Source organism: Ochotona princeps, chromosome 1, assembly GCF_030435755.1.
Source record: "Ochotona princeps isolate mOchPri1 chromosome 1, mOchPri1.hap1, whole genome shotgun sequence".
NCBI classification, from domain to species: domain Eukaryota; kingdom Metazoa; phylum Chordata; class Mammalia; order Lagomorpha; family Ochotonidae; genus Ochotona; species Ochotona princeps.
Window position 1 is genome coordinate 78,746,897 of NC_080832.1, and position 25,661 is coordinate 78,772,557.

The following is a 25,661-nucleotide window of genomic DNA, read 5'->3' on the forward strand; positions in this document are numbered from 1 at the left end:
GCATCCTTGGTTGAGCTTGAACATCACTGATAAAGGCAAGGATGGTCGGGTGATGCAAAGAAAATTTAGATGACCATGTGGTTTGTTGCATTCTTTGCTTCAGTTATACTTAATTAGGTCTGATTTTTCTTCTTGTGGTTGAAACAAACAGCATGTTTAGATTTAGGTATAGACAGGAAGGAACTCGTTGAGAAGCACTTAGCAAACAGGGAAGTGTGGAGGACTAATTTTTAGTGTAGAATTCTGTAAATCTGGAGAAGTCGGCATTCAAAGCACAAGTTATGGAACTGGATTTTAGATGCTAAATGGGGACAGTTAATTAATACAAGACAGAATAGATACAAGTACAGGTGAGAGCTTACAGTGTTTGGGAGGAGGAGACAGTCTCACTTTTTCCCTCTTTGTAAAGCAGGCTAGGATCATCTGCTGAGAAAATAGGGTTGGAAAGAACTCAGAAGAGTTATCTGTCAGGCAGTAGAGCATTGTTAGCCTGTTCTCACTATTTTCACAGACCTTTCTGTGTTGGAATGGCAGAGACTGCTAAGAGGAATCAAGTAAAACATCAGGCTTTCAGATACTTGCCTCTGATGTCACTTAAGAAAGAATGCTTTCAGACTGTTAGCATTTTTCTTTTGCCTAAAATTTTGTTTGCAAACCTGTTTTGTGGCTTCAAAAAGCTTTAGAACAATAAAGAAATATGCCATATGAAGTAGAAATTTTTATTCTATTATGTTCATAGGATAGGTGTTGAAAAAACGTTTTTGGGGTTATCGGGAAGCTGTATTTTGTATTATTGGTTGATTTATTTAACTGAATAACTTAGTTATTAATACCACATTAGATACTGGATAGATACATTAATAGGGTTTAGTCCCATGTTGTCTTATGTAGAACATAGACAAATAAACTGGCAATTTTAGTACATGGTAGGATCTGACAGAACCCCCAAACACGGCAGGTGATGGTTGTGCTGTGTGCATTTCTTTGGGAAAGAATAGAACTATTGTTACTAGATTTTTCACTGAAGTCTAAATTTCAAAATATATTAAGAACAATATACTGTAAATCATAAGTACTGAAAAATGTTAGAAAAATTTGAGCAGTATAATATATTTTGTTTGCAGAGAGAGAGAGAATGTCCAAAAGGCGGTGGGGGGAGGCTAACAGAGGTGCTGTGAGCAAGTTGCGGAAGGCAGTGTAAGACAGATGAAGAATAACGACGTGTGGAGGTGGGAAGCTAGAGAAGAATGTTGACTGAAGCTTGTGTAGTGCCCCACAAGCCAGAGAACGCATGAGGAATTGAGAGTTCAAAGTGTTTTGTCTAGTTTCAAAATGAAAGTTGACTTTGAAAAAATGAAATATTTTATTTATATCATCAAAGAAAGATTTGGTCAAACTGTTTGTAATATTTTATAAAAGTATGGAATTCTACAGTAAGGAATTTTAGATTCACTACCTGAAAATGTGTTTCTCCAGAGGATGTTGACACAGAATCATAACTTAAACTTTTTATTTTTTAAACTTATTTTAAATTTTTAAAAATCATTATATAGTTTAGAGGCTTGCATGCCCCTGTGTACCTCTGATTAGGGTGGGGATGATTGAGGTGCAGAGGAAGATAGGTGACAGACACCTCAGATTCTTTTTCTTTCTACTCTCTACAGGGAAGGGGGAGGGGAGGTGGCGATGGCGATCGGCATGTCAAACCACGTCAGAACCCCAGGTATGGGGGATAGCCATCTGATAGTACCCTAGAGAGCCTAATGTGGGGAAGGATGCTATGAGGGTGCTACTTGAGTGGTCTTAACAGTTCTGAGATGTTGTTGGCTTCAGTGTACCAGTGTTGAGAAAATCCTTCCAAGGTCTGTTGGCCAACCAGGTCTACCTCAGTGCATCCACAAGCCCAGGAACGTATTAGAAAAGTGTGTCCAGGAGAGTTGTCCAACTTGTTACGCTTTCCATCCTCTGATGAGGCCGTTGCTCTTCTGCTGCCTTAGACGAACTGGCTGTCCTGTCCCCCAAGCACATCTGGGTATACTGTCCACTGCACAGGCCTCTGCAGCCAAGGAGGCCCAGATCCCTTACAGGCATTCCAAGGTTGGACCACTTGCTGTGATTTTTGCCTGAGGATGGAATTTGAGTCCAGTGGTCTAGTTGGGGAGGCCTCTGACTTGACTTCTGTGCGACAGTCAATGCAGGGTCAGCTTTGTTCTGTCTGCTGCACTACCCAGTTTGTGTACTGGGGTCTGCAGCTGCTTGGTCAGTTCTGCCACCAACCCCATGTCTTGCATGAACTAGTGGGTGCTGTGGACTTGCGCAGGCTAGCTTGCCCCAGGCTTGACTCTCATGCATAATGGTTGATGCAACAGCTTGGTCAGGGCAACCTTGAAGAACCCATACCAGACCCCCACCAACCTGGTTTTTGTGTGTACTTAGCAGGTGCTACTGGCCTGCCTCCAGACCCGTCCCACACATGCCAGTGGACTGCTGCAGCCCATCCTGGCCTGGCCTGCCGTGAGCTCTGGCTTTTGCACTCACCAGCGGGAGCCACTGCCTAACAGGGAAATCAGTGTAAAAAAATTCTGAAGGATTTTTGAGCAATTTAAGATGTTAAAAGAGTCACATATGAGTTTAGAACTGAAACATCAAAAATACTCGAGAAATTTTCTTTAAAATTTTATTTTTCATCTTATACTTTTGATTGATACACAATAGTTGTGTACATATTTATGAGGTCCAATGTCAGTATATGTTTCAATATATTTTTACAGGTATTTAGTTTATCCATCACCTCATATACTGAATTCTTTGTGGTGAGAATCTTCACAAACTTCTTTTCTAGCAATTTTGATAAATTCACCATAATTCTGTTAACTGTAGTTGCCCAACTGCAACAGACTGTAACAACTTGCTGGGGAATACTAAGAACAGTACAAAAAAATTCTAAAAATTCATGGTGTATTATAAATCCTTTTACTGTCTTTTGTTTAGCCAATTATACTGTTGTTTCCAACTGTAAGTTTTGAGTGAAGGTGATAGTTACAATTAAGGAATAGGAGATTCTGTTGCTAATTAGTTTGAAAATTTGTGGGTTAAGCATAGTTGAGAATTTTTCCAAGGTTCTGTTTTCAGCGCTCTACTTGACTCTCCAGGAATATAATGTATAATTTGTATTATACATACGTGCTCTACTAGAATTCTTTTTTCCAGAAGTTTTCATTCTGCCAAGATCTACCGGCTGGGCTAGGAGTTGTGGTACTGCAGCTTAAGCTCCAGATCAGTTCTGGTTCCAGTGCTGGTTGCTCTGCTTCCCATAAAACTTCCTGCTAACATGCCTGGGAAAGCAGAGGATGATGATGAGTCGAGTACTTTTGCCTTTGCCACCCACATAGAAAGTGTGGTCAGAGTTCTGTAATCTTGGCTTTGGCCTGGAGCCCTGTCCTGGCTGTGTGGACACATAGGGAGTAAACCAACCAGTATATGCAAGATACTTTTTCCTTGCCTTTCAAATAAATATAAAAACATGAAAATCTTGTACAAAACTGTAGCTGCTTCCTACCGTATGTCACTTCTGTAAACTCTCATTCAAGTTGGCAGTATGTTCCCATCTTAACAAGAGTGTTTTATGCCAATTAAGGTTCTTACTTGCTTTGACTTAGACTAATCAGTATTAGCTAACTTTAAAAAGATGGTCTTCTGCAATTTGAGTGGAAAAGGTTACTTCTCACCTTCCCTCTAAATAAGTATCTTACGATGACTTCATATTAAAATTGTCATGACTCAGTTAACTTGTAGCAAATTTCAAACATGGTGTATGAATACACCAATAAAAAGTAGTTTGGTGGTGTGAATTTTAATCCTTAAATTATTGAGATCTCTTAAATCATATAGTGAACTAATTTACTAATCTAGGTAGAGTTTTACTAGTGCAGTTATTTTCTAAAACCAGACACATTTGTGAGAAGAGTGAATCTCTGATGTCTAACTTAATGGAAGAATCTTTTATACAGACGTGAAAACATCTGCTTTTCATCTCTTGAGACATCATATATCATGTGGCCTCTGGCACTGTCTACCATGTATTCTTAAGAAAATGAGCAAGAAAAAGCAAATATTATCTTAGTATTGCTCATTATTTTTACTGAAAAACCTTCATGGAAAATGGAATTTAAATACAAGAAGTGTATTTTGGGGCAAAAAAACAAAAAAGGAAATTCTTAGTTTTTCATCCTATGTGGTTTTTCACGATTTTTCTTGAAAATTCTTATTGTAAATCTCAAAATACTTTGAGAGTAGCTAAATTGGAATATTTAGGTGCCAAAATAAGGATCTTTTTACTTGATAGCTAAATATGAGTGACAAAATAGTGTATTTTTTCTTCTACTTAGATTATTACATTGCTACATGATTGTTTCCTAAAAGATTTTGGATTTTATATCATAGTTTTAACTGCTGGCATAAATCAGGCTGTATTTTGAAGTTATTACAACAGTACTCAAACTTTTCATAGTAGGTGTAGATAAAACTCATTATAAAAATATCAATTAGAATGTTGACTTTCTCTGATTTTAGATACTTTCATGAAGTTCAGTATAGATGGTAATTTAAGTGTAGTTTACATTTGTTATCAGACTACAACCTGTCCTCTTTAATTAGTAATTAATTTGGAGATTTTCTTTGTAATCTTAAAGGCCCACATGTTTTTATATTTTAGAGTTGAAATTTTGAATTTCGGTTGTTGCTTGAAGTCTTTGAGTATCAAATGGTTTCAATGATTTTACGTGTACTTTTTCAATGTTCATTGTTTTTATAAATCAATATCTGTTAACTTACAGGTTGCTACGCTTAGTTTACATTCTTTTAATCAATGGATTAGGTGATTGTTCAAGCAGTGTTGATTTTGTGAGACAAATGGTTTCACAAAATAAATTTGAATTTTCCCCTTAATTAAAATGAAATGTTGACTAGCCTGAACAGATTAGATATTATTTAGTGTAACTGCTTCACTTTGTATAGCTATATCTTTATATTTGTCTTTTACATAATAGGTGAAATATTACAGACATTTAGCCCCTGATCACTTGCTACAAATATGTCATCGACTGGGACCTCTTCTTGAACAAGAAATTCCTCAAAGTGTTCCTGGAGTGCAGACTTTATTAGGAGCTGGACGACAGTCCTTGCTACGCACAAATAAAAGTATGAAAGTTTTCCAAAAGGATGTAGACATTATTTTTCTCCTTTTTTTTTTTGGTACTACATTTTTTATCTTTGTATGCATAAAAATATGTGTGTTTAATAGGCTGCAAGCATGTTGTGTGGAAAGGATCTGCTCTGGCTGCTTTGCATTGTGGAAGACCACCTGAGTCGCCAATTAACTATGGTAGCCCACCCAGCATTGGTGAGTTATTTGAGTTGATAGCCTCTTAGCAAAGAATTTCTGAAAATTAAAATTTCTGCTTTGCACTATATGTAATCTGGGAGCTTCATGCTATATACATCAGCCTTTAGATTGGAAAGAAACTATCAGATTTTTCTTATTTTACCAGTTATAATTATGTGTATTGTAATATGCTTTATGCATGCTAATTAGCTCTTTCTTATTTTTAAAGAGAATTGGTCACTAAAGTGTGTATTATTAGATTGAGTTAATGGACATAAGTATCATAATTCAGAAGAATTGTAATGATAGGAAATAAAGATCATTGAAATATCTTTTAAAAAACAGTATGATTTTTGTTTTTAAAGTCTCAGAGAAGGAGAACTAGTGCAGAGATGTTTTCCTCTTGAAATACTTCCTAAATCCATACCTTTCATCTCTACTACTGCCAGACTCTTGTTTTACCTGGAAACTTGTTTTAGTATTTATTTATGTATCTTTTTAAATCATTTTACACAGAACTTTTTGGTGTCCTTTTATTTTTCCTCTCTTAAAAACACACATGGTTTAAAAATAATGTATTTGTATTTTGTATTTTGTCTGGACCATTTAGTTATGCTTGCAAATTATTGATATATTTGGGTTTAAATATGTGATCTAACTTACTACTTTGAAGTTGATCTTTTTCTGCTTACCTTTTGCTTTGAGCTTCTAAGATTTGACTGTGATAAGTCTTGCTGTCCCTTTTTTTTGCTTCATTGAGCTTTTTTAGGCTTCTTGAGTCTGTGATGTCTTCTGATCTGAAGAATTCTCAGCCATTGTCTTTTACAGTAACCTCTCTATTCTCTTGCTCCTTTTCTAAGACTTAAAAAAACAAATGGGAGACTTTTTCATTTTAAACTGTTACCCTCCTGTGTTTTGTAGTCTCTTTGATATGATTTGGATGATTTTTTTCTGACCTATTTAACAAAAAGTATCATTTTATATGGTAAAAAAATCATGGACAATAATTTGTAAACAGGATTGTCCTGGTTAAACAATTTTAATATGTAGTTTGACTATAATGAACAGCCATTAAAACAAGAAAGGATTTAAGACAGTAGGATAAATTGCATTTAGAAAATTGTACTAAGGAGTAGAATTGTTTTCCTGAAAGAAAGAGAAGGTAAAATATCAGCTTTTTCATCTGTAGGAAGAGTGTATCCTTTCTTTAAAAAACTGCAGCTCCATATATATATAAAATGTAATATGTTACGCTTGTTCTTTGAACACATTGTCAGGCAGCTCAGTGGTAGGTAAAGAAAGTATAGGAGTGATTGATGGTAAATAACTTTCTTCTTAATATTTGCTGTGTAATTAATGTATGCCAAACACTGTTCTGAATGTTTTCTAATTATTTCTTTTAAAATCTTAAATAGTTTTGTGGTGTGAACAATTTTTATTTTACAGAGAAGGAAACTGAAGCATAAGATTTGGTAGCCCAGGGCACACGTTTAGCCATCATCTGCTTGTCGCAAGATGCATTAGCAGGAATTTGAATCTGAAGCAGAGTACCCTAACACTAACACAAACTAGAATTTCTGATTTTGGTTGCGGGCATCCCAAGTGGTAGCGTAATCTGCTGTACCACAATACTCATACTCATTCATAAATGCTTAATATGGAAATTTTCGAAACATTTGGTGTAGTGTTTTTTTTAGTAAACTTTTAATTTTAGAATATGAAATTATTTGCTGAAAAGATAGAGGTAGTTCAAAGAAGTTCTATATACCTCTCATGAAGCATATCCTTAATTTACAATTTTGCATTATGTGGTGCATGTCTACATGTCTCAAGACTATTCAGTCAGCATTAGTATTGCTATTGACTAAGCAGCAGACTTATTTTACATTTCACCTGATTTTTTCACTAATGATGTTATATTTTACCATGATTCAATCCTTGGTATCTTACTGCAACTGTGAAAGTTTCTTCATCTTTGAAGTGGTTGATGTAACTTTCTATTTTTTTTTTTTTAAGGATTTATTTATTTTTATTACAAAGTCAGATATACAGAGAGGAGGAGAGACAGAGAGGAAGATCTTCTGTCCGCTGATTCATTCTCCAAGTGACCGCAACGACCGGTGCTGTGCCAATCTGAAGCTGGGAACCAGGAACCTCTTCCAGGTCTCCCACGCGGGTGCAGGGTCCCAAAGCTTTGGGCTGTCCTCTCGTGCTTTCCCAGGCCACAGGCAGGGAGCTGGATGGGAAGTGAAGCTGCCGGGATTAGAACTGGCGCCCATATGGGATTCAGGGGCATTCAAGGTGAGGACTTTAGCCGCTAGGCCACGCCGCCGGGCCCCGTGGGTGATGTAACTGTAAGATAAAAAGAGAAGTGGCAACAATGAATTTTCTCATACATGCAGACTATAAGACCTCTCTATTGAAAAAAAAAACCTCTCTATTGGAATATCTCACTTTTGCAAACTTAAAAATGTATAAATAGGACATATGACCCTATAAGTCATTTGTGTCTCTTTAGAAATTAAAATTGCTCATTTTATTTTGTTGAATCCGTGCTCTGTTACCATCACCAAGCTGTATTTTAAGCCTTGATAATTCTTGGTGGGATTAATATTTCATTCATTCACACACCAAATAGACATTGTGTCCTTAACACTTATGGCGCTGGCTGTGATCTGGATTTGAAGATAAACAAAAACATGACCTCTGCTCTCCTAGAATGTATATGTGGCCCTTTATCCTCTGTCTTAGCATTATTTTTATAACCTGGGATTTTCCTCTAACCATTAATTAACCTTGGCATTGTTAACATTTTGAGCCAGATTGTCCTGTGCATTGTAGGATGTTTATCCTTGTCCTCTACCTACTGATGATGCTAGTAGTAAACAACCCCCCAAACAAACTCTTGACGATAAAAAACCTCCAAACAAATCTTGAAAGGTATAAATTCTGGTGTTCCGTTGTGCAGCATGGTGACTATTGTATATAATAACATGTTTTGTTAAGAAATAGTGAAGAGGAATTCAAAGCTCTAGGCAAACAGGGAATTTGAAGTTCTGATTTGGCCATTAAATACTATATAATAGGTTAAGATATTATACTGTACTCTATGAAAATGTACAGGCATTATATGTTTAAAAATATGTTTAGACATTGGAAGTATCCCCTGGGCGAAATTAATACTGCTTTAAACTTTTTGAAGTACAAATATGATCAACCATGGTAAGCTTCCTTGTTACTCCCAGTGATTCTGAGTGATGTTCAGAGCCCATTTTCCTTATCTGTAGGTGTGCTTTATTTTTGTGTAGTTCTTTGGCAGTTCTTAACATTGGTCCCAGGCATTTTTTTTTTCATTCCTTTGTCTCTGAATGTGTGTTATTTGTCTCTTGTGCATCTGTGAATGTTAGTTTGCCTTTTAAAACTTAGACATCACTGTGTAGAATTAACTATTGTACTTCTTGCTTACGGAGAGGTGCGTTTTAACATAGAGAAGGAGATACAGAATGATCATCTATCTGCTGGCTCACTCCCTAAGTGCCCACGGAGTTGAGCTGATCTGAAGCCAGGGGCAGGAGCCTCTCTCACAGGTGCAGTGTCCCCAGGTTTTGGGCCAACCTCTACTGCTGTTATCAGTCTACAACCAGGGAATTGAATGGGAGATGGAGCAGCTTGAAGGAGGATTAGCCAGTTGAGTCTTTGTACCAGGGTCTGGTTGTAGCTTTTATTATGGTTGTGACTATTTATTTACTTTTACTTTCTTTACTATTAAATACTGTAAAACAGCAATTGTGTTTTATTCATAAACCCAACTATTCAGTATTAGTGCATATTAAATGAAAGGCTTTATAGGGAATTGATTTAAATTATGCCCTGAAATGGTACCAGAAAAATTCAGAGATGGATGAAGGATAAAAGAAATGGACTGATTGGTAGGATGAAGAGGAGAGCCATCTAATACTAGGTTTGATATAAGGAAGAAAAATCCCAAAAGTGATTTTTAAGAAATTAAAATGTTTGTGAGTCAACCAGTTTAGCTTATCAGATCCTTGCACTTGTATTTTTATTTATTTATTTATTTTTAAAGATTTATTTATTTTTATTGGAAAGGGAGATATACAGAGAGGAGGAGAGACAGAGGGAGGAAGATCTTCCATCTGATGGGTCACTCTCCAAGCGGCCACAACAGCTGGAACTGAGCCAGTCCAAAGCCAGGAACCCAGAGCTGCTTCCGGGTCTCCCATGCTGGTGCAGGGTCCAAAGGCTTTGGGCTGTGTGTGACTACTTTCCCAGACTACAAGCAGGAAGCTGGAAGGGAAGTGGGGCTGCTGGGTTTAGAACCAGCACCCATATGGGATCTCTGCATGTTCAAGGCGAGGACTTTAGCCGTTAGGACATCACGCCAGGCCCCGCATTTAAATTTTTAAAACCCATCTCTATATAATGTAAGAACCACTTCAGATTGTTTGTGCTTTCTTATATATTTTAACACTTTGTTTCTTTCTAGTTCTTAGTATAGATTGAAAGTTGAACTGGAGTTATAGATTTAACGGAAGGAGATTCAAAGTGGTCAATCCTTTCTAACACTATATAATCTCCTTAATACCATTAACAAAGGCAAAACCAAAATATCTTACTAATCTATTGTTATTAGTTCCCACCAGTCTATTGTTATTATTAATTTGTAATTCATCTACTGTGGAAGAGATACATGAGTATATACTTCGATGGCATAAACTGCATCGCCTCTAAAAGCCCCAAGGAATTTCTTGTGTTGTCCTTTCCTTTACCCTATTATTCACAGCTGTATTTGCCTATAATATATAACTATACATCAGTAACTGGACTGGAGTAGAAGGAAATTATGAATCAGAGACATTGCAGCCTTTCAAGTTTAATTTGAGATAAGTTAACATGCATGTTTATCTTGTGAAAGATTGTACTGCAATCTGTTAAAGCAGTTACTTGCTAATCCTTTTTGTTGGCATTTTTATTATACTTGCTGTTTTATCGAACTAAATTCTTTATCTCTAGGTCTTTCATTTTTTACTTCTTAGTGTCATGCCTAAGTACTTCCCTACCTCTCTGTTTATTTTGATTTTTGGAAGGATGAAGGTTACTATTAAATTTTGTGGATGAGGATGAATAGTTTGGGGGAATGCAGTTCTTAAAAATGAAGTTTCGCCTTGAAAAGCAATTTTATTGCGGACATATCCAGTCAATGATAAGGAGCCTGTACATTACAGTCTTGTATCTTGCCTACATTGTGATTCTCTGAAAACCAATTTGAACAGAGGCAGCAAAGAGTTACTTCAAATTACATGAAGATCTTTGAAGCAACCCTCAGTCTGTGTTGAAAGACCAAGAAGAAGCTTTTGGCTCCTGGCTTCACATAAGCTCAGCTCTGGCCTTGGAGCCACTTGGATAGTGAACCAGGGATAGATCTTTTTCTCTGGATCCTTCTCTCTATAAATCTTCCTTTCCAATAAAAGTAAAATAAATCTTTAGAAACAAAACAAAAATCCACAAAATTGTTAGGAAAATGGAGCTTAAAGTTTTATCTTGATACAGAAAATTTCTAATTTCAGAATATTATCACATTAAACAGCTTCTACAAACTTTCTGAAGACCATCCAGATGCATGGCTTTCAAAATTTTTTTACATAAAAATAAGTAATTTTTACTTCCATGCTTCAGTAGACTTTCTGATGAAAGTACCTTCATGTGTAGTCTCATTTCCACTATTGTATTTGAATTATTTTATAATACTTAATTAGGAATTTTTTTCTACACCTCTTCTTCTCTGTCTCCTATATTTCCTCCTTCCAATGTTTATTTTCCTCTACTTGAAAGCAGTTTCAGAGAGTGTGCAAGTATTCTCCTGAATGATGTTCTGTCCACCGTTTCACTCCCTAGATGGCCACAGCAGCTGGGACTGTCCCAGGAAGAAGCTGGGAGTTTGTAACACAGTCTTGGTTCCATGGTGGGTGGCAGAGAAGTTCAAGTACCTGAGCCATTATCCACTGCTTCCCTGGGCACATTAGAAGCTAGCTGCAAAGGAAGAACACCTAGAACCTTATATTTGACGAGAGTATCCCAAGTAGAGGCTTAATCCTGTGTGCCACAATGCCCACTGTTGTGTTTCTTACATAATTATTAGAAAGATTGCTTTATATTATAAAATCATAATTTACCATATAATTTCACGTTATTTAAATATGCAATTCAATAAAGTGAGTGATTATAATTTTTTTAGGTTCATATTTTTTCTGATATTCCATACTAATTCTTTTCCATTTTTGAACTGAATCCATATTTTGTCCCTAGTTATATCTGTTTAATTGTTAAATATGTTTTTCTATTATGGTTCTCTCAGTAACCATTTATTTAGAGCTAACTTTTCTTCTGCTTTTCTAGTCATAATTTTAATATTGTAGTTTTATAATTCATGTTTTTGTTCCATGATTGCTGACTTAGCTATATTCATTATCATTTTTTTGGTATGTGTTCCATTAGTCTTCCTGTTTCAGTTTGTTATAATATGTAATTTTCTCACTGTCTTTCTGGGGAGACTCCTAAGATATACTTACATCTTATTTTTGGAGGAATAAAATTAATATTGTGCTAAAGTTACAGATATATAAAAAGGAAAATTATTTCTATTTTATTGTTATGATTAATAAATGGGGATGCAAAGGTTTGAAGAATGACATTTCCTTAAAGTTAAAATCATTGCTCCTCCAGCTGTTTTAGTTTTTTCATAAATAACGGAATGAAGTTTGTTTTTACATTACAAAAGTAGATGAAAGATCTCCCCCACCACTCCTTTTTCTATGAAATTTTGGGTAAACAATTCCAGTAGTAATAGGGAAGCACCTTCGTATGAATCACATGTGATTTCACATTGGAAGTTAATAGAAAATGGTATTAAAAATGTTTATTGCTTACAAATTCTGAAATTTGTGCATGGTTTTTCATAATATGCATTTTTGTGAACTATTTGAGGAACCTTTGTTTTTTCAGTGAGATCACTAGCTTTTATATCAATTTTCATACTTAAAGAGTATTAAGGAAATTATTGTATCTTTTTAAAGAAATTATATGCTTATTTGAAAGGCAAATTTAGAGAGGGAGAGAAAGAGAGATTGAGATCATTGCTCTGATTCACTTGCAAGTGAATGGACAAGCCAAGCCAAGCTAGCAGCCAGGACAAAAGTGTTAGGGGCCTAGACAAGTGGCCCTTGTTTCACTGCTTTCCCAGGCACATTAGCAGGTAGCTGGATCACAAGGAGGGCAGCTGGGATAGGAACCAGTACCCATGTGGGATGTCTGCGTCACAGGCAGTGGCTTTACACTTTAGCAAGGGCTGCGGATCTCTGATTTTTTTTTTTTTTTAGGAGATTCTTTCACATTAAAATTTCAGTGTATTTCTGTACATCTTTTGAAACTAAGAAATCCATGATCAAGCTGTTTAGGTATTTGTAGAAATAGAACAATACTTTGCTTAGCTCTTTAAAAAAGCTGCAGGGGAAAAATGATCTCTCAAGAGACTTGGAAATATAATACTTGGGAATTTGGTTGTTTAGGGACAGTTCCTGTGATGTTAGTAGAAAATACCTTTGAGTGTGGCAACTACTTGTATCTCATTTGCTTTTCATGACAACTTAAAGGCACTGTCACTTTATTAAGAAATCAAAGCTATCAGAGGTAGTAGCTAAGATCTCTATTTTGCTTCAAATCTTACACATTTAACTTCGTGCTACATAGCACCTTTGGCTTTCTTTTTGATGTTCATTATTTATTAATCTTGTAGTTGCTGTTTCCATTTGTTATTTTGCATATAAGTCATTTAAATTAAGTTTCCATACATGAACTTTAGGAACAGTAAAAGTGGTGTGTTCTTTCAAGTACTGCCTGATGAACATTAAAATTTGAGAACAGAATTTTTATTTATTTATTTTAAGATTTATGTACTTTTATTGGAAAGGCAGATACACAGAAAGAAGGGGAAGCAGAGAGAAAGATCATCCATCCACTCCCTAACTGGCCACAGTGGCTAGAGCTGAGCTGATCTGAAGCCAGTAGCCAGGAGATTCCTCCGGTCTTTCTTGCAAATGCAGGGTACCAGGGCTTTGCACCATTCTCTACTGCCGTCTTGGGGCACAAGCCTGGAGCTGGATGGGAAGTAGAACAACTGGGATGTGAATGGGCACCCAAATTGGATCCTTCGCTTGCAAGGCAAGGATGTAGCCACTAGCCTACTGGGCCCAGAATTTTTTTTTTTTTCTTGAAGAAACTCTTGATCTTGGTGTTGACTTCATTAAACCTTTTCTTGAACAAAATTTTATTTTTTGAGCTATTTTTTTTGCAGAATTAGCTGTTGTTTTTACGTAGCTCCTTTCCAAACCATTCTCAGTGTTGAGAGAAAACTGCAATAAATTATCCCAAAGCAAATCTCATTATAGTACTGTTTAAAAAAAAGAAGCAAAACCTTTTATTACTGGAATTTAGCTCAAAATGTTCAGTATAACTGATAAGGCAGTCTGTATTCTGTTCTTTCTTAGTATCTCCTCTTGACATTTTTCTTTTTGCTTGGGGGTTTAGTCATACCTGAGTTTATGCTGCTTGAATGCTGTGCTGTTGCAGCCTAGGCTATTGCACATGCTGTTTTCTCATGCTGAAATATGCTTACCTTACCACCATTATTTGGCTGTTCATTTTTCAAGTTTTGGTTTAAATGTCAGTTGCTCAGAAAAGTCTGTCCAGATTGCCTGATCAGCCCCATCCCTTCGCCACTCTGCTACTAAATATTTTTAGATCCCTTTGCTGTATATGTCATGATTTCCCTGTACCTTCTATTTGATAACAGTTATCGTTGTGCTTGTTTCGTGTCTTTCTCCCTTGCTTGACTGTAATCTCCATGAGGGCGGTAAGTATATGTCTCTTCTTTTTCCCTGTTATATGCCCTTCCCTCCCCCCACCAGCCCATACATGGCTCATAGTAGGTACTTCTAAATGTTGTTTGACTCAAAATTGAGTGATTGACATGAAACTACGTAATTTAAAAAGTTAAAAAATGATTTTTATTAAAATAACTACAAAAGCATTTAAAGTTATTTAAAGCAAAACTTAGTACCATTATTATGTTTTCTGTTTGAAAAAGCATTAGACTAATTTACAGGAAAGAAAAGAGTGAACAAATAAATAATACATCTTAATGATTCTAGTATATGCCCATTTTTTAGTGCTTGTTACATACTTCATGAGATTTTTTTAAACTCTTGAAATCATTATCTGTTAACTTTCTGTATTTTATTTCAGTTCTTAGTTATTTTCACACATTATTATATTTATGATATCTGCTAAATCTTAGAAATGTGTGTTTTAAACAGGAGGCATAGCTAAACACAAAAATCAAATATAAACATTCAGAGAATAACTGCTGTGCATATTGATTGTTTTAATTGGCAATGGTAAAAAAAGATAAATACTCATAATTACTGTGTTGTGCTGGTGATTATTTTGCTTTACCTTTCTAATCCCTGTTCATCTTCCACCCCATACACTTTTTGTGGACAACCTTCCACAAAGGATTAACGGTCTTAGGTTGTAGCCCTCCCTTGCTTGTTGGAGATACGCACTGTAGTTACTGTTACGGTTCCTGTGGTCCTTACGTAGTGATGCAGGATGATACAGAGATCCAGTAGTGCTGTAGAAATAACTCATGTAGAATTGTTTCCCAGATTATCCTGGTTCTCAAATTATGAATATTTGGATGTCATTTCCTGGCAATAGCTGTTTAATAAATTACCATGGCAATCCTTTCAAGTGTGGCTCTACAGTGAATTAGTGTTCCTCATTGTACAGTTCTCTTTTAAATAGTAAAAAATTGAAACTGAACTATCTCTGGTATGATTTGCTTTTGCTTTAAAACTTCACTGGTTAAAAAAAGTTGATGTCCTGTTATATTATCTTTGGACTTCTTGAATGAAAGCTTATATATATGGAGTTACAGTGAGGGAGAGAGAATGAAAATCTATGTTGGTACACTCCCCAGATGATCCCAATGACCAGTGCAAACCCAAACTAAAGCCAGGTCTCAGGAGCTTCATCTAGGTCTCACATGGGTGGCTGGGGCCTGAATGTTGGGCCATCTTCTGCTGTTTTTCTCAGTTCTTCATCAGGTAACTGTATCAGAAGTGAAGCAGCCAGGACATGAGCCCAACACTCAAAATGGGGTGCTGTCATTGCACCACTGGTGCTATCTGCTGTACCACAGTGATTGCCCAGTGTTTATTTTTTTTTAATAATAAATCAGATTTAGACTGTTATTACATAGAAACTAGTCATTCTCAGTAGCATAATACTCTTTCATATACTTTGATATAGGTTTTAGTATTATTTTGTCATTTAAAATTTTTACGTATTTTTGAATGTTTTATCAGTTGTTTAATCTTACCTTAATGTTTCTAGATATTTTGCACTCTTCCTGATGCTATTTTGAATTCTTGAGGTAGATTGAGACACATTTATTTAATGAAAACTAATTATATTAAATATGTGTTCATGGATAAACTTGAAAATTAAAAAATGAGTGTTTTTACAGTGTTTTTCTGCATATTCAGCATATAGTAGCTGAAAGTATACCCTGGCTCTAAATTGAGTCATACCTGGTCTTCATCTCTAAGTTACATTTAGCTATTCAGTTTCCTTACTGGTAATTTTTTTTTAATTGGGGATTATGATCATACTCACTGGAGAGGATGATTGAAGGTAGACTAAGAGTGTATATATAACCACAGTTCAAGTTCAGTTGAGATTCTTTCGTTGCAAGCATATACCAAGCATAGAGTCCAGCATCTTATTGTCCAGATAAGTTCAACAGCTTGTTGGGGAGACCTCTGGTCTGAAGGTAGAGCCAGCAGAGTATCATCCTGATCAATTAAAAGCCCCAACATAACATCAACAATTTATAACGTTATGGAATTAATTGACATAGTATTGAGTTACCACTATGTTAAAAAAAAAAATGCAAGTTCTTAACCACATCCTGTGACTACTTCATTGACATTTCAATTTTAGTTTATATACAACTGGGTTCTATACATCTTAAAATGGCTATAGATTACTGAACTTGAACTGTGGTTATGCAACAAGGTGGAGGAATCCACCATGAGGGGAGGGTTAGGGGAAGGGTGGGGGGAATCCCAGTACCTATAAAACTGCGTCACATAATACAATGTAATTAATTAAAAAAAAAACTCAGGAGTATCTCAGTTCCTGAGACCCAAATGTCTGCTACCCCCATATCTAGCAGCAGATTAAATATTCTCTTCTCTTTAAAAAAGAGTGTATATATAATGTGAGGTTGTCATTGCAGTATAACAGATAATGCTGCCACCTGTGGCATCCCATATAGGCACTGTTTGTATCCTAGTTTCTCTACTTCTGATCTAGTTCCCTGACAATCGCTTGAGAAAAGCAGCAGAAATAGCACAAGTGTTGGGGCTTCTGCCACCCACATGGAGATTTGGATGAAACACATGGCTTCAACCTGGCTCAGCCCTGGCTGATTCTGGGGAATGAATCATCAAGTGGGAAGCTCTCAGGCTCTGTCTCACTCCTACTCTAACTCTGGATTTCAAATAAATAAATAAATCCTCCCCCCCCCCCCAAAAAAAAAAGATTTTCCCAAACCTGCTATGTGGAATAGTGTTCTGTAATCGTTACCCCACCACATTGTGTATTTTCTTTTTGTATTTCATTTTTAAGGTTTATTTATTTATTTGAAAGAGAGGTCAGCCATCCATTGGTTCAATCTCTAGGTGGCTCCAGTGCTTGATTGAAGCCAGGAGCTTCATCTGGGTGTTGATTCATGGGTAGCAGGGTTGCAAGCATTAGCTGGGAGTTAGATCGGAAGTAGAACAGCTGGGACTTGAATCAGTGCCCATATAGGATGCTGGCATTGCAGGTGGCAGCTTTATCTGATTTACCACAACAGTAGCTCCCCTATATTGTATTTTAAGTTAGCCATATTAATTCTGGCGTATAATACAGCTTTTTCTGTTATCAGATTCTTAAAGTCCTTTTAGTAAGAACTTTTCTATAGCTCTATACCATATTTTCCTCTTTTTTAATAATGAGTTTCCCTAGCCAGAATTTAGTGTAAACTGTTAGTGAATTATAATTATCTACTTTTTTACCCTATACTCATATCTGTTTTTCATTTATTTTAATTTGTGGATCTCTACAATATGCAACATTTTTTGGTTATCTGTTAGCCTTACAGTTTACAGTATACTTAACTGTAAACACAGTGAATTTGAGATTACTGCTATATAAATTGTTCTTCGAGTGTCTGGTCGTGAATGTTTCACTATTTTGTTGGGAAATATAACTTCTAAAATCAGTATGATACATGTGACTGGAAAATCAGTTTGGAATTTGTTTTCATGTATACTTATTTTCTGTCACTTTCTGCAGATAACTTAAGTTTGGGTTTTTAGATTCCCAAATTCTTGTTTTACTAGAAATGAGTTCTTTCGTCTTTTTTTTTTTCAGGTTTGTTTGAAAGGCAGGTTATATACTCACGTACAGAATATCTTCCATCTTACAGTTCACTCCCCAAATTGCCGCAGGGGTTAGAGCTGCCCTGACTCAATCCAGGAGTCAGAAGCTTCTTCCAGGCCTTCCACGTAGGCACAGGGACCCAAGAACTTCCTTCTCTGCCTTTCGCAGGCACATTAACAGTGAAGTGGATGGAAGTAGAGCAGCTGGGGACATGAACTGTCACCCATATGGGATGTCAGCATTGCAGCCGGTGGCTTATCTTGCTATACCTCAATGCCAGTCCCTACTTAGCCTTAGAAAACATTTGTTAGAACAGATTATGGATATTTAAATGAAAATTAGGTATTGATTAGTCAAACTTCATTGCTTTGTATTTTAATTTAGAAAGTTTTTGTGCTTATTAACTACAAAACATAATTTTCCATTTTATTTACAGAAAGCCTAAGAACCTTCCTTCTAAATGTTTTTCTTAACAAGTCAGAGTAACAGTCAAAAAGGGGCGAAAAATGGATTGCAGAAAAATTATTTAAAGAAGATTGTTTTCTGAGTGTCCTTCTTCCTATAGCAGAAAATAATCCAAGCTGTACTGGGGTACCTTCTGAGTTGCATATTCTTGTTATGACCTCCTCTATATCCTCAGCCACAGACATTGGTTCTCCAGGTAGAATAAAATGGAATATGCAATATGGTTTTCCCAACACAATCTCCATATATTCATTTGGCTGCCTGTAGGTTCCACTTTTCATGATTTGATAAAAATTGGTTTTGGCTTTCTAGTTCTGATTGTTAAACAGAAAACAGATCTCATACAATGGAGTAAATAATATGTGGTGTAGTGTATGCACTTAACAAAAATTGTCCTCAGCATTTGTTTGTTCATTGTAATATTGACCTTTCTAAATTTTTTGTTTTTAATATTGTTTACATTGTTGAGGGATGTACACGCATGTGGGCCTCTGATAAGTGTGGAGAGGGTTAAGGTATGGAGGAAGGTGGGCAAGAGAAGTGTTTCAATTCTTCCCTTTTTTTTAATCCTGTGTCTGCAGTAGGGGAATGGAAGGTCACTCCTTGCTGTCAAACTATATTGGCACCAGGGGATAGGGAATTGTCTTTTGATGACACCTTAGAGAAGGTCAAGTGGGGAAGAATGTTTCCAGGGTGTTACTTCAGCAGTTTTGATAGTTCAGAGATATTGGCTTTGTTGCACTGGGCTTGAGAATAACTTCCCAAGGTCTTTTGGCTGAACAAGTCAACCTTAGTGCTTTCACAGTCTAGGAACATATTGCAAAGCTTGTCCAGGAGAGTTGTCCAACCTGTTATGCTTTCCATCCTCTGATGAGGCCTCTTCTGCCTTAGATGAACTGGCTGTCCTGTCTCCCATGTACATCTGGGTATGCTGTCCACTGCACAGGCCTCTGCAACCAAGGAGGCCCAGTCCTAATACATGTGCTCAAAGGTTGGGCTACTTCTAATGTGATTTTTCTCTGTGATTAGGACTTGAATCTAGTTACCTAATTGGGGAGTTCCCAAAGAAAACTCAGCTGAGGTAACCTCAGACAGTGCCAGACAGGGTCAGGTTTGGTCTGTCTCGTGCACCAGACAACTCACTTTTGGTATATACAGCTTCCTGGTCAGTTCTGCCCCCAACTCCATCTCGGGCAAACCAACAGATGCCCAATCTTTATGCCCACCATTGGAAGCCATAATGTAGTTTGGGTGATCCCAAATAACCTCCACCATGCCTGTCCCATACCTTTTTTTGCATGCACTGGCATGCGCTGGCATGCGCTGCAGCCTGGTTTGGCCCATCTGGAATCTCATCCTGCTCTTGTGCACACCCACGGATGCCATAACTCAGCCTAGGACTCCCCTAGCCCTGGCTCTCTTGCTCACCAGCGGGAGCTGCATCCTAACAGGGGAGCTCCCATAGTTCTCCTTCCAGGTCCACTCCCAGCTCCTGCTCTTGAGCTTGTAATGGATTATTTCATTCCATCCTGATGTGGCCCATCCCCTTGCGGCAGCACTGGCAGATGGGTACTTTGGCCAAGCATGCTCCCAACCCCAGCTTTTGTATGCACCAGGGGAAACAGATGATGCTCAGCCCAGGTCTCATGTGGGTTGGGTCAGTGTCTTGGCCTGAGCCAGACGTGCCCTTCAGTTTCCCCTCTCTACATCACCGGTCTCCGCTCCCTGATATGTGCTAGTGCTGTGGCTGGGTTGGTGGAGATCGCTCCTTTCCTTTCAAACATGCCCTTTCCCCAGGAATCAGCAGCCCTTCCCCCACAAGTGTACTGCATGCCTGGGGGACAAGGGTTAATGTTCCAACCCAGCATCCCCTGCATGTCTTTTAAAAATACTAGAGTAATACTAGAATAGGTAACTGTATTGGCACACTGATACAGTTGACACAGATTTGGCATTAACCAGGTCCAGAGTACCCACCAGCTACCGGCTGCTTTTCTCCAAGCAGTGTACTATTTGTCAGGATCCAAGACAACCTAGCCAGTTGTCTAGAGCTGGGGGATATTAACATTCTTAAATGATATGTTTTATCCATGATTTATGTTGATTGTGTAACTTAATTCCATTTTGCTATGTGTTCTGGCTGTTTTACAAAGTACTTTGCAAAAAGGAGAAAAAAATTATAAACATTTGGGGGGATGTGATTTTGGCTTTACTACTTATATGCCAGGGTTATTGTCATGCTTTTCTGTTCTGAAACATATTATAGTTAATGAAGTTACTACAGATACTATTATGACCCTTCCCCGTTCTCTGCTACTTCCTCCCCTCTCCCTTATCAACTTATTTGAGAATATATATGTTTGTATAGCGAGAGAAACCAAAGTAATGTTTATTATTTTTGTCTTTTTAAGATAATCTACATTGAAAACTTGGGCCCAGTTTTAAGAAGTAAGCAAAATTTTCCTGTTTATGAGGAAATAAAATTTCATTTATAATGTTAACTTATTTTAACTTTCATTATATTCAAAATTAGTTATAAATTAGAATAAGATACCTTTATTTATTAAGGTAGAATACCAAGATAAATATTAAAACTTTAATTAGAAAATTAAAATTTTGTTATTGGTATATGTGTAAATAAATTGGCCTCACACAGAGTACATATAATAAAGCCAATTTAATGGAAAGACAGAATTAGGAATGGATAGGTTGAAACAACTGATTCTGTTTAGGGGAGAAAAACGTCCTTAGAAGTTTATGTGGGCGCATGTTAAAATTGCATATGCATTAAAAGTTAGCTGAGAATTTAAATTACAGAGTACTAAAAGAAAATGTTAGTGGCTGTTGTGTCATTGAGTAGGAGTCTTCATATTGAAGCAGTATAAAAGTATTTTGAAAAGCAGAATATTCATCAAATTGACTTCATAAAATTTATGATTGTGATGTCAAGGAACAATATAATGTGAAAGCCAGGCATATCTTGTGGGAAGTGGTTATGTTTTTGTGGTAATGCACCTGGAGAAATTGCCTAAACCCCACCTCATTAAGGAATGAAGCATGGTATCCAGGTGTTGTATAAGAGGAAACTTGCAAAATTTTTAGTAATTACTTTAGGCAATTTACTACAAACTTTTCTTTTATTGATCTTATTTTCTAAGTCATGTATGCATTAGTATTCTAATTAGAGGATGAATCAACTTTTTTTTCTTTTGAAGATTTGTTTTTATTGGAAAGTCAAATTTACAGAGAAGGAGAGACAAAGATCTTCCGTCCACTGCTTCACTTTCCAAGTGGCTGCAATGGCCAGAATTGAGCTGATCTGAAGTCAGGAGTTTCTTCTGGGTCACCCATTTAGGTGCAGAGTCTCAAGGCTTTGCGCTGTCCTCTAGTGCTTTCCCAGGCCACAGGCAGAGACCTGGAAGGGCAGTGAAGTAGCCGGGGCACAAAGTGGTGCCCTTATAGGATCCTGGGGATGCAAGGCGAGGACTTTAGCCACTAGGCTACCATAGTGGGCCCAGTGATTCAATTCTTAATAAGTAAATGTAAACTAAGAACTGACTAATCGGGAAATTTAATACATTGTTTTGCTACCCAGAGGAAAAATGGATAAGAACCCAGCAAAATAGGTATGTGATCATGGCTAATATTTAAGAAATCGTTGACCATTTGTTTGTGTCTAATAACTAGTTCTTTAATAACTAGTTCTTTAGATTTCTGTATAGGAGTTTGTTTCTGAGACTTTTGGGAGATTCACCACAAGTGACACTTTCCACTGTTTTACTTCTTTTTTTACTCCAGACTTTGAAGGTATTGAAGGTTCAAGTGGATAACAGACTGATTTCTGGAATTTTACTACATGACTAATCTATTTTCAGAAAATTAAGTACATGTATTTTGTTTCTTGCTAAATGCATTTAGCAAGGCAATTGAAGCATTCTGTAAGATATTTTGGACCTTTTACTCTGTAACATAAAGAAAAACCCACTTTTTAAATTCCTTAAACTGTTTTGTTAGCATGTAATTTATTTGTTCATTCCCCTAATTTATTTTGGATATCTAATAGGTACCCAGCACCATTGTTAACTCTTAAGTAAGTCAAAACAAAACAATAAATTCCTCCCCATTTGGAATTTGCTATTATACTAACAGGTAGCAGGAAATAAGCATTGAACATAATCAAATTAATTCATGATATGAGGTGATGTGATGGGTTCAGGGCAAATGTAGAACTATATAAAGAGGATTGATAGTCACAGTTGGTGATAAGGGATGGGTTGCAAGTCTTAATAGGCTGAGCAGTTTGGGCCTCATTGACAAGGTAACAGACAATTATCTGATTTGGAGGTACAAGAAATTAGCCATATGCAGTTCCAAGCAGAGTTAATAGCCAATATCAAAAGCCTTAATTTAGGAGAATTCCTCGTGTGCTTGAAGGATGGAGTTTAGAGTTGCTGGAACAACCAAGGATTGAAATAGCAGATAAGGCCAGAGAATAATAGATGGCAGGATTATTCAAGAAATGGGAGTCTGTTAGGTAAAGAAATTGATGTTTATTTTGAATGAAGAATATTACAGTTTTGAACAGAGGATGCATTTGATAGTTAACTCAGTTTTCCTTAGGAAAGTGATATTTGAATTAGCCTTGGAGGGTATGAAATAATTCACCAAGAACAAAAGATTTTAGTTTGCTTTGGCAGGCTTTAAGAATAATTTTGATCACCATACTTAGGAAAACAAATGAACTTTGAAGCCAAAGTTGTTAGTCCTACTTGATTTGAGGTTAAAACTATAATATTACATAAAGAACTGATTTCTTTATATCCTCTTATGTTTTCAAGTACTCATTTAAAAAATTGATGTTCTACTTTATTAACATTTAGAGAATTCCTACAATTCAGCAGACACTGCTTTTTACCCAGAAATTGGTTTAAATTTTTGACAATAGTCATTTGCCTTTTTGTCATAAAGCTATTAGACTGAACTGTCTTGTGTATTTTAAGGTTAATTTATTTGTAGTATTTATTTACTAGGCTTATATAATTGTGAAAATTATTTCTGTGAGGTATTTAAGAGTTGTTGGGCGGGAAGACAGAGATCATGTTATTTTAGTGATATAATAGAAGGTGTAAATTCTAATGGGGGCCTTAGATGCCCTCCTTTATGCATCTTAATAAAAATCATCTGCATGTTCGACCTGGTCAGGCCCCTTTCCAATTGATGTACTTCAGTTTTATAACAGTGTCTGACCCATACTTCTCTACCTTTTTCCCATGGAAAAAAATATTAAGTTTGAATTTAATAAGTTTGAATTCAAGCTTATTACATGGGCATTCTTCGTGATTGTTCTCTGAATATTGTACCTCTGCTTCTGTTGAAACAATTATAGATTGGGTGACAGTTAAGTACTCTTCTAGGTACCCTCCCCTTTAGCATGCAGTCATCGTTTAGTTAGTGGCAAATTTCTAGCTAAATAATTTAAAGGGTATTATGAAATTGTAGTTTTAAGTTAATGTGCTTCTGCAAAGTTTAGTTTGACAGAGTGACTCTAAAATAACTTTCTGAATATGCTATTTTTTTTCCTTATTGGCTCCAAGAATGTAAGTTAGGGTCAGTAAAAACTATGGTTAAGAGAACAGTAACACTTTCTCTTTGGAATTCTTGCTTAGAAGATACTTTATCAGCTGTGATTTGTATATTCATGTAAAAATTCTGACATGTATATAATTGTACTTGAACATCTTCAGAAATAATGATTTTGATATTTTATTTCTAATAATTATATTTTCATACTTAAATTTCATAAAATTCAGTATTTTGAGAATTTTGTAAATTTTAGATAGAGGGAATCCAGCTTGTGTTGGTAACATTAGTTTTTTTGCGTCCCGTATCATTACTTTAAGAGAACCACTAAGAGACTCAGAGACGTCAGTGGTTCTTGTTTGTATGCAGCGATTTGAGTTCGCATTTGGTAGGACTTTTGATGTCTGTGGTTATGTGTGATTCTTGAATTAAATTAGTTTGAAATCAAAGTACTGGGAGATATCTTTTAATTAGGCCATTTCTGTGTTAAGGCTAAACTGTTGTTGAAACTTACTGAGTCTATTAAATTATTGTATTAATAGTATAAGTTTAAATGTACTAATTCACAACTGTCAAACTTTGTCTTAGGCGTTGCCAGATGTCGGAAGATTGTTACATAGAATACACTGATAGTAACAGAAACTCTATCAAAATAGAAAGTAATTGCTGTGATAAAAATCTATAAGCATAATATAATTCTCATTACAGTATTATTGCTTTACAACCTGCAAAGCATCCAGCTTTAAACTAGCTTTTAGGAGGGTAATATTTGCATATTTTTATGAGCAAATATTATTTTGATATGGAAACAGTAAGTATTGAGATTGTTTACAATAATGCCTGAGAAGCATATTTTATCAAGTTTGGATAGAGAATATTTACTAGACTCTGACTTGGTGTTAAATGATATTTAGTATACATGTTTAATTTTTATTTGGAACAAACTTCACATATGATACCAGTATAGATGGTAGTTGCAGAAAAAAGCCTTATTTCAAGCATCTCCTTTGTCCAGAATTTTTAGTGTAGAGAATACTGTAGTAATTTAGATGAAAGAGAACATTTTGGGCTAATTATCCTTAACATAGAAAATCTAGCTTTGGGGCAGAAAATAAACTTAAGTCAGATTTTGCAGGATGATTAGAATGAATGAATTGAAAAGAAGGTGATAAATCCTAGATAAGGAATTATTATATGGTGCCTGGCAGGACTCCCGGTTTAACTTTTACTTTCTAATAATGCCAGTTACCTATTCCTCTGTTCACTTGGTGCAGAAGTTCTTGTTTGGAAACCATCTTTCGTGTCAAATTTAGACCCTTATTGTTTGTTTCATGTAAAAATCGCTGGATTCCACTTTTTATTTTTTAATTTTTAAAAAATATCTCCTAAGACTTTTACTGTAGTACATAATAAAATGCACTTTGGTTTTTAAAGTGTTGTAGTAAGAAAATAAAGTCTGGATTTTGATCCTGGCTTAATTGTGATTTCAGATAGTCCTTTAGCTATACTTTATTCCTTTATGTTTTTCTTCCTAAATGTCTTTATGCATATTTATTAAGAATGCATTTGTATTTTATTAAAATAAGGATAGTGATACCTGATATTTTAATTTCTATTTTGAAAATTTGTCTGGGAGCTATATGCATTAGCATTTTTAATCTTACCA

The 25,661-nt window shown here is 36.0% G+C and overlaps 1 protein-coding gene across 3 annotated transcripts in view; it reads left to right on the forward strand.

The window, feature by feature from the left end:
- The window catches only part of PHIP (pleckstrin homology domain interacting protein), a 129,061-nt gene that overhangs the window by 6,882 nt on the left and 96,518 nt on the right, over positions 1-25,661 (forward strand). Inside the window, exons 1-3 of one of the 3 annotated variants that reach the window (XM_058661244.1) lie at positions 5,061-5,199; positions 5,303-5,401; positions 20,827-20,863. The exons of 1 other annotated variant lie outside the window; for it this stretch is intronic. In XM_058661244.1, the coding sequence (XP_058517227.1) occupies positions 5,312-5,401; positions 20,827-20,863 (127 nt within the window). In that variant the 5' untranslated portion in view covers positions 5,061-5,199; positions 5,303-5,311. Of the gene's footprint in view, positions 1-5,048; positions 5,200-5,302; positions 5,402-20,826; positions 20,864-25,661 lie in introns of those variants that run through there. One more of the 3 variants, XM_058661242.1, reaches the window with a different exon arrangement.